The sequence below is a fragment of the Tiliqua scincoides genome, chromosome 2, assembly GCF_035046505.1.
Source record: "Tiliqua scincoides isolate rTilSci1 chromosome 2, rTilSci1.hap2, whole genome shotgun sequence".
Lineage (NCBI taxonomy): Eukaryota > Metazoa > Chordata > Lepidosauria > Squamata > Scincidae > Tiliqua > Tiliqua scincoides.
Window position 1 is genome coordinate 702495 of NC_089822.1, and position 9732 is coordinate 712226.

A 9732-nucleotide genomic window follows, 5' to 3' on the forward strand; every position below is an offset into this window, starting at 1 on the left:
ATACAGAAGCGCCCCCCCCCCCCAATCTCCAGATAGAGCAGGAATTTCTCCCCAGCAGCCTGGAGAGACCTTGCCAGGCAGCACAGAATGAGGTGGACCAAAGGTCTGGCTGATGGGATGGCTTTTTCTGCTTCTGGTGATGTAGTCAGGCCAGTGCCTGTGGGCTGCAGCAGCTAGCAGGCTCCTGTCTTCAAAACATGCAGCTAAGCCATGGAAAAAAGGTCATCTCTTTAATGAGAAACGCAAAGCACAAAGACAGGCTCTGTTGAGGCTGTTTGTCTTAGAATTTGCCCTTGCTGTGTAGATACCCTTTGTGACTTGTGAAGAACAAGAAGGTGAATACCAGTGCTGGGTCTATCAAGGTTCTTTCCAGTGTTTGCTATGATGTGTTCTGTTGAGTTGTAGCTGACAGAGTGGACAGCTGTGCACTTGTGAATGCAAGTCCAGTCAAGTGAGTGACATATGTACACGCCCCTGGGTGCAAATGTCTCATTTCCCCATCAACATCCAAGCTACAGAAATTCTATTGCAGGAGGTAGAGCTCATGGCCAAAGACAGTAGCAAACTCAAATGAGCCAGGCAGCTCCTGAGGAAGGGTGGCGGCCACAATGGACCCCCTCTTGCTGACCTGTGCTACAGCCAGTACTGTTTGCTGCAGATCTGAGGCAGCTGCTGGGGGAGGCGGGTTCTCTGCTTGTAGCCTGGGTCATAGTAGTCCCACTCAAACTGCCCCAACTGCTGGGGGTGCGGCTGGGCTGCGCTTGGAGACTCTTCACTGTCGGAGGACAGGATGCGCACAGAGATGCCTGCAAGACACAAGTGGCAGTGGAGGAGAGGCGGCTGGGATGCCTCACAGACCTCCCTTTTGCTTGCTCAGCAATTACCTTCTTTGAACTCAGAAGAAAATTAAGCCTTCAGAAGCTCCCAAAGGGATGAGATTCCAGCAAAAAATGAATTTGTTGCAAGTGTTATCAATGCCATTTAGGTTCACACTGCCAAAACCAGTTTTTTGGTTACCAGAATTCAAAGATTCTTGGCAAGTTGGAGGAAAGAATGGCAATAAAGAGGCTGGAATATGACACATGAAGCGGGCCATGTCTGGTGTGGCAGAGAAGACTGCAGAATGCAGACCTCGCTCAGAGGGGGACTGGGGCACTAGATCAGAGCAATCTACCCAGGATCAGGCTCTCCATGCATCAGCTCCCCTCACCCATTCACACCTCAAGACACTCAGTCTAGAGCCAAGTACTGAACAGATGCTGCAGTGACTACTCATGCAAACAAGCCAAGCTACAAGACACCAGCCTTCTCCCCCTTCCCACTTTATCTGGGGAATTGCAGAAGAATCTGAGACTTGGCAGCAAATTCCTTCCTAATCTTCAATTTGGTGATCATTTAGTCCCTGTGAGAAGCAAAATCCATCCCCCAAAGAGCTTTTAAAAATCAGGGTGCATTCTGTGCCTCCTTGGGACAATCCCTGATGACACCCTTCTTCCCCCCCCCCCCAAGCTCAGGGAGGGCACAAAAGACAAGAACATGGAGGTGTACAGAAGTTTTAGAAAAGCCAACCAAGCAATCGCACCTACCCAGGTATCTGCAAGGCCATCTAAGACAGCAGCAAAAATAAATGTATGTTTGTTCCCCCCCCCCCCCAGGAGGTAAAGGACAAACCATGAACTGTCTGCATTAGGGCCTAGGAGAGGGGGGTAAAGGAGGTAATTTGTACCCAGGGCCAGGGTCACAAGGGGGGCCCAGGAGCCAAAGGAGTGGGCCCAGAAATTTCCTGGCATCTGACATTTTCCTATCTACTCAGACTTGTTGCCCACAAGGGATGTTGGGGGCACTACCATGATTTGGGATGCTGGGGACACTACTGATGGGGTGGGTAGACCTGAGCTCCAAAGACTTTTCCATTCTGCCTGCCTGTCACCACCATCCCCCACTCTTTCACAGTTCCCTTTTTGTAAGGGAGCCCAAAAGAAACTTTGTACCCCAATTAAATTCCTCTCAAAGGCCCTGGACTGCATTACCAAGAATGCCTTGGGCAGAATATTCACACACATCCAGAGTGGCCCCTTTGAACTAACGAGTTTCTTTCCACAAGATCTGTTGTAGACTGCAGTCCACTACAATGCGTGAAGTGAACTCCCACGCAGGGGGTGGTACAGACAGCTATAGAATTACCCCCCCACCCGCACCCCCCCCCCCACAACAGCAGCAAGAGAAAATGAAACCAGGCTGATCTGTAACAAGCCTAAAATCATACAGTCTTAACACAGCAACCATCACATCATAGTAATGCCCAGTCCATCAACGCTGCATTAACAAGCCAAGTCTTGATTCAACTGCCCCCCACTGTCCTATGAGGGTGTCAAGTTTAATTAGAAATTCTAGTTCAGGTTTTTCTTCTGCCTAATCCCCCTTTGAAGATTTTTCTGTGAGGGACTGTCACTTGGCAATCTCCAAGGGACAGAAATCATTCTGCTGGTAAGTTCAGCAGCTGATGAAAAGAAATGAGGGAGGAAATGGTTTATAAGCCATTTCTGCCCAATATTGCATATACACAACTGGGATAAAATGTGTACATCTGTGGGCTGGACAAAAATGGGTTAAACAAGCAATTGAAAGCAAGAGGAACCCTGTTCATACAACCTCCCCAGGAATGGCAGATGGGCTCAAATAAATGGCTCTAGGGTGGACATGAACCCCTACCTTTGTGCTTCTTGCTTGTGCTCACTGGAATGGCAAGCACCTGCCGAATGCCTTCACCTCACAAGATCTTCTCTGGGCTTTGCATAGCTATGTCCACCAGCCAGTCATCCCAGAAGGTCCCGACTTCTTCAGGCACCCTCAAGATCGCTTTCCAGCTTCACATTGCCCTTCTCTGAACAGAGGCTCCTGGGACTAAACATGGCAGGATCTAACCCACACCAAGCAGCCCTCTTCCCTCCCACCATTGATGGGCCACCTGGCAGCCGCTCACCTGCACTGGCTCCGAAGTTTGAATCCAGACCTGGTCCCTGTGAGGCCGTGAAGTTGGCTGAATTGAGGCCAGTCCTCTCCTCATTGCGCTGGATGCTGCTGCCGTACTCAAAAGGTGCCAAGTGCACATGGGAGGGCCACACCGTCCTGCTGCAGCTGCGGAGCTTGCTCTGGGTGCTGGTGTGGCAGCTGCTGAAGCCCCTGCCTGGGACACCCTGCGCAGCAAAGGGGTCAGTTGCAGCTGGTAAGATGGCACCATTCAGTTGCCTCCCCCAAGGCATGTGCATGCCCTGCCTGCCAGGTAGCAAAGTGGTTTTTCTGGAACAGGGACCCATTTATTCCTAAGGTCATGCTGGGGGAGAAAAGTCAGTCGCTGGGTGGCTCATAGGAATGGCCACCTTAGTCCTCAGTTGGCTACCCTGAGCTCTTGCTGTGTGCCACTTTCTAGACTTGACAGGCTGCTCCTAAGATGCTAGCCTTCATAGATGCCCTCTCCCATTGCAGGAGTAACCGGTTCCCCCAACCCATGAAAGCACAAGGGCTTCCATTCCCACTGCAACTGGACAGGCTGGAACTCAGGGCATCTTCCCAAAATTACACCCTACTTTGGATGTTGGTTGGAATGGACTTGGCTGTGGTCCATTCAATGGCAAGGGGTAAAGAGCGCCCATCAGTTCTGACAGCATCCAAGAGTAACAGAACAGGATAAGGCTTAAGTTTTGTGAAGGTGGGTGTAGGGGAGAGTGGCAGGAAAACAGCTGGCAAGGCTGGAAACCTGTTTAGGCAGGCGGGAAGAGCTGGGAAAGGGAGGAGGCTGGCCAGTTCGCCTCCCAGTCCCTCCCTGCTGCCTAACTGGTTCAGGATGTAAACCCTACAGAGCCCAGGTGGGACTTGCTTGCAGAAAAGAGGTGCTCAATCACAATGTGTTTCAGAAGCATGGTTAATACAAAAATAAAACATGGTCTTACAGAAACCTCCTGTTTCTGTCCACTGCAAAGACTGTTTGAGGGTGCCTTGGAAGACCCTGAAGAAAGGAAGAAGGGAAATTTCTCTGAAGTCCGGAATTTAACCACCACGTTTCTTAGGAGGACCACACTTTCCCCTTCAGTTCAGGAATACAGGCCAACCAGCAGTCACCCAGCAGGTTCAGAGTGAGTTCAAAATAAACACACTTAGGGCTCTTCCAGATTGTGGTAGGTCTACTTGAGAGTTATCTTGACCAGCACTTGGCAGAGGCCCAGGCTCTGTGACTGCTAGAAACAGACAGTGGTCCTGAAATACCACGTGGCCACTTCCTAGGTGTCTGCACTGAAGAAAATGCAACTTTGCATTTCCTTTCAGTCATAAGAACATAAGAACAGCCCCACTGGATCAGGCCATAGGCCCATCTAGTCCAGCTTCCTGTATCTCACAGCGGCCCACCAAATGCCCCAGGGAGCACACCAGATAACAAGAGACCTCATCCTGGTGCCCTCCCTTGCATCTGCCATTCTGACATAACCCATTTCTAAAATCAGGAGGTTGCGCATACACATCATGGCTTGTACCCCATAATAGATTTTTCCTCCAGAGACTTGTCCAATCCCCTTTTAAAGGCGTCCAGGCCAGACGCCATCACCACATCCTGTGGCAAGGAGTTCCACAGACCAACCACACGCTGAGTAAAGAAATATTTTCTGTCTGTCCTAACCCGCCCAACACTCAATTTTAGTGGATGTCCCCTGGTTCTGGTATTATGTGAGAGTGTAAAGAGCATCTCCCTATCCACTCTGTCCATCCCCTGCATAATTTTGTATGTCTCAATCATGTCCCCCCTCAGGCGCCTCTTTTCTAGGCTGAAGAGGCCCAAACGCCGTAGCCTTTCCTCATAAGGAAGGTGCCCCAGCCCCGTAATCATCTTAGTCGCTCTCTTTTGCACCTTTTCCATTTCCACTATGTCTTTTTTGAGATGCGGCGACCAAGGTAAGACAGGGCAGGGTCACCAAGACAGCCTGCAGAGAGAGACACTCTGAGAGTCTGGGGCACTTACTTCCACCAGGCCCACTGATTAACTGGGCAGCAGGCCTCTAACCATCCTCAATCTGCCCATTCAGTCCTTGTTTGCAGCCTTAGCTTGGAGACAGAACCGGGCATTGAACTGAAGCTCTCTGAAGTTCTGGAAGAGCCTGAAGAACAGCCCCTGCTCAATGGCTCCTATCTAATGGTTTCTAAAGTTCCTACCACTGTGCCCTGGGTAGGTAACTAGAACTGAAATGGGACCCCCCCCCCAAAGATGGTGATTTCTGGGAATTCACTCCACTCCAAAACTTCTGCTCACTCATTTTCAAAAGGGGGGGGGCAAAAAAGCTGCACTTTTTTTTTCTGGTGTATCCAAGAATTAAAGAGAGAAAACAGACTGACAAGTCCTAGAGAGAAGGGATCTGCCTGGAGTAGAAACAACTGTCAGTGTTAACATCAGAGCTGCAGTTCTGTGAAAGAGCCAGCCTGCAACACTCACACCCAGACGTGCACCAAGAGAGAAAGCATGAAAGGCAAGGCTGGTTTTGTGCAGAAGACTCCCATCCACCCAGCAACATGATCTAGGGCAAGTATACTCTGAAGTAAACCCCACCAAGTCCAGTGGGACTTACTCCTAGGAGGATGCATACACCACATCAGTTATTGGGGGCCACTCTCATCTATCTACTGACAGGCACCCCACCGCCAGAGTTCACTATCAGTTTGAACACAAAACAAGGTAGCAGTCTCTGCATTCCTCTGGGGCTCCCCAGGAATGCCAAAGCAGAGATATTTGTGAACTGAAAGAACCTGATGCAGAGTGAACAGGCCTCCCAAGCCACAAAATGCTGAGATGTCTGTCGGAAAAACAACAACAGAACACGGGGGGCTTCTTGAGCCAGTGGGGTGTGAGAGCTGCGGAAACACATTTTGTGGCGGGTTCCTTTTGTCCCTCCTGTTTCAGAGGCCTGGGCAGAGAGAGATCTTGTCCCTCAAGCCACAGGGCAAGAGGCCACCCATGGTCAGCTCTGCACTCTCCAAAGATGGAAAGGACCAGAAATCTCCACAAGGGTAGAGGTACCAGTGTTGCCTGGAGCACAGCCCATGGGAAGGGGAGCCAGAGGAAACTGTGCCCACAGGAGGCTTCCACACACACACACACCCCCCGCCATACACTTACACGAGAACCTGTGGTGGTGACAGGGGAGTTGGGAGGCACCAACACGGGGTGCTTGTTGAGGTCACTGGCAGAGGAAGCAGTTCCTTGGCTGCAGAGGGGGGGTCTGGGCCCCAGAGGCTCTCTCCAGCCGCGCAGTCCAGCAGCCCCCCCAGGACGCGGAGAGGTCAGGAGCCTGGCTGCTGGAGTCCAGAGCGGCTGGCCGTGCCTGGCCACAGCGCCACTGGGGAGCACCTGGAGGAGCGGAGGGGAAGTGGGGGGAGCCTGGCCGGGCGCCTTCCCTGAGCCCCTCGGCCAGGCCGGCCTCCAGCGCAGCACAGAAAGCCCGTTCAGGAGGAAGAGGAGGGCGAGGCAGAGCACCAGCAGGCCCACCAGCAGGCGCAGAGTGCCCTGCAAGGCCTCCAGGCCTCCCAAGGGCTCCATGCCGGGCAGGGCTAGCGGGCGAGCCAAGGCTGCTGGGCAGCGTGCAGGGCGCAGGCGGGGGAGTATTCGTGAGCGAGAACCACCCGCAGGGGGATGGACGCAGCGGCCTCCCGTGGACTGGAATGCAGGTGCCGCCCCTCGACTGGGCGGGGCGGGGAGGAAGCTCCTGGAAGCTCCTTCGCCGCGTCCCCTCGCTGCGCCTGGCCTCAGCTGAGCGGGGCTCGGGGTCGCCCCGGAGGGGCTGCGGGAGGCTCGGCTCAGCAGGGCCGCCTGAGGGCCCGGCCCGACCCAGTTCCCCGCCGGCGCAGCTGTGCCGATGGGGCGCAGCGAACACGCGTGCTGCGCCGGTGCTGGGGGCGGGCGGGGCAGCCCTGCCAGCGCGAGTCCTCCTCCTGCCCCGCCCGACTCCCGCGACCCGCCCAGAGCCGAGAGCAGACGCGAGCCGGGCCGGCGGGAGCGAAGTCCTCCTCTGCACCTCCGCGGGGGTCCCGGCCGGTGGCGGAGCAGCCAGCCTGGCAGGGAGGCTCAGCGCGGCCGGCCCCTCCCTTCGGAGCCGCCTGCCCGCCGGCCGCGCTGAACCTCCCTGCCAGGCTGTCTGCTTCCCCCCCCCAGCTACGCCACCGCCGCAGCCTCTCCGACGGGCACCCGCAGCCCGACCCCCGCCTCCTCGCCGGCCCTCCGCGCTGCTTCGCGCTGCCTCGTCCTCCCTGCTGCCCTTTGAGGAGGGGGCGCCTGCTCGTCGCCCGCCTGGGTTCCCGGGGAGGCAGGACGGAGGACGGGCGGGGAGTGCGGAAGCGAGCGGACCCTCCCTGGCGGCCTCAAGCGCAAGGGACATTTCTCCACCCAGCGTGTGGTTGGTCTGTGGAACTCCTCGCCACAGGATGTGGTGCTGAGACCCCCCGGAGGCCTCTGCAGGGGCCTGGGACTGGGCAGGTGATGGCGGTGGAGCCTTCACGGGTGCCCACCCGTGCTGGGTACAGGCACAGCCTCCTGGTCTTGGGAAGGGGGAGCCCATAGGGCATCTGCCTGCTGCTGCCTGCGAAGGAGCCCCATTTCCCTTGGGATGGGAAAAGCAGTGGCAGCAGAAGAGCCCCGCGGGATCGGGCCCACGCAGGCCACCAAGGCCAGCTCCAGCAGCTCCCAGTGGCCCCCCCCCATGCCTCCTGGAGCACCCAAGACCTCAGGAGACCCACACCCAGCACCGTCCCTTGTGTCTGGCATGCAGACAGCCCGCTTCTGAAACAAGAAGAGCCCCGCTGGATCAGGCCAAAGGCCCATCTCACAGTGGCCCACCAAATGCTTCAGGGCGCACACTAGATAACAGACACAACCTGTGTCGCGGTGCCCTCCCCTGCATCTGGCAATCAGAGGCAGCTGCCTCTAAAACCAAGAGCTTACAACATGCCTACCATGACTTGAAACCCATGAGGAACATTTTGTCCAGAAATATGTCCAATCCCCACTTAAAGGTATCCAGGCAAGATGGCATCACTACATTCTGTGGCAAGGAGTTCCACAGACCCATTATACACTGAGTAAAGAAATATTTTTTAAATATTTTTAAATATTGTCTAACTCTCCCAAGACTCAACTTCCATGGCTGTCCCCTGGTCCTGGTGTTATGTGAGAGGGAAAAGGGTGTCTCTCTATCCACTGTCCATCCCCTGCATGATTTTGTATGTCTCAATCACGTCCCCTCTCAGGCGACTCTTTTCTAGGCTGAAGAGCCCCAAACACTGTAGCCTTTCCTCCTAAGGAAGGTGCCCCAGCCCAGTAATTCTTTTGGTTACTCTCTTTTGCACCTTTTCCATTTCCACTATATCCTGAGACATGCCCACTAGATTAGGCCCAAGGGGCCACCTAGTCCAGCATCCTGAGACCTGCAGTGACCCACCAGCTGCCCCTGGGAAGCTTGCAAGGAGAAAGGAAGGAGGGCAGACTCCTCTCCGGTGGGCTGCTCCCCTCCATTATTGCTGCTGCTGGGTTTGCTGGTAGCCACCATGATGCGTAACAGCCCTCTGGGCCTGCATGAATGGGTCCAGCCCCCCTGGAACACCACCCATGTCATCACCATGCCTTCCACAGGCTAATTACATGTCATGCAAGGAAACAGCTGCAGCCCCAACCAGTTCTCCAAAGCCATGTTTAAGTTCTGGAGTGAGTGAACTGGTTGTAATGAAGAGGGAGCATACAGAGGGGGCCTTTCCTTTATATTCTGAATAGCCATAGCAACCACTCCATATCTGGATGGGGGGGGGGGTTGGTTGGTTGAAACCCTCTCTCTCTTCTATACTGCCTTTGCTCCGAGGAGCTCAGGGTGATGTCTATAGCTCCTAACCCCTCACAACAACCCTGTGAGGTAGGTGAGGCTGAGAAACAGTGACTGACCCAAGGTCACCCAGGAGGTGTCACGGCCAGAGCCCCGGTGGCTGGCACCAGAGCGTGATGATGGAGGTCTTCCAGGGACCACACGCAGACAGGTTGGCAGCTGGGGTTCCTCCAGGCTTTCAGGCAAGACTGTAGCTGTGTCCCTGGAGGAGTGTGCCTGCATAGGAGCTCTGCAACCCCATCCCCACCCCTGAAACCCCATCCTGTCTGTATTGCCAGCTTTGCCACAAGCCCTCTAGATGTGCACTGCCAGGTGCCACCTTCTGCAAAGGACATGCACTGCTCACACCTGTGGGCCTCCTCTCACAAGCAAACGGTGTGTTGCTGTGCCCCCTTCCCCCAGCACAAGATTCAGAGATCAACTCTGTGCAGCAGCACTGTGGTGCCTGGAGTGCTGGCAAACTGCTTCAGGGACTGGCTTAGGGCTCCTGGTGGTCCTGCAGCCATTCTGAGCAGTGTATGACGGGCTGTGCTCCCTGCTGCTGCTTATTGTTCGCGGGAGGCAGCTGGGCAGTCAGGGTAGCCCTGACTGGGCTGTGAGGGTGCACATCCCAGGCTCCCTTTCCAGGTGACTGCATGGACCCCTCCCAATCACCAGCAGGCTCTGTGATTGAAGAGAGAGAGAGCATGTGTGAGACAAAGGGGCTGCACATGGTTCCCCCTCATTTTGTCATAACGCCCCTGTGAGGTCCTTTAGGGTGAGGGGATGCCGTGGGGCTTAGTGGTCACCCGCATAGCCTTGGGCCCTGCAGGGAGTTGAATCT

At 55.0% G+C, this 9732-nt stretch overlaps 1 protein-coding gene across 1 annotated transcript; it reads right to left on the reverse strand.

Moving 5' to 3' along the window:
• Positions 1 to 232: 232 nt before the first annotated feature.
• On the reverse strand, positions 233 to 6805 carry LOC136641857 (protein huluwa-like). Its single transcript, XM_066617942.1, has 3 exons — positions 6161 to 6805; positions 2984 to 3197; positions 233 to 806 (listed from the first exon to the last, which is right to left on the reverse strand). Exons 1-3 carry the CDS (start codon positions 6578 to 6580, stop codon positions 634 to 636), a joined length of 807 nt encoding a protein of 268 aa, XP_066474039.1. The 5' UTR covers positions 6581 to 6805; the 3' UTR covers positions 233 to 633.
• Between the last annotated feature and the right edge of the window lie 2927 nt (positions 6806 to 9732).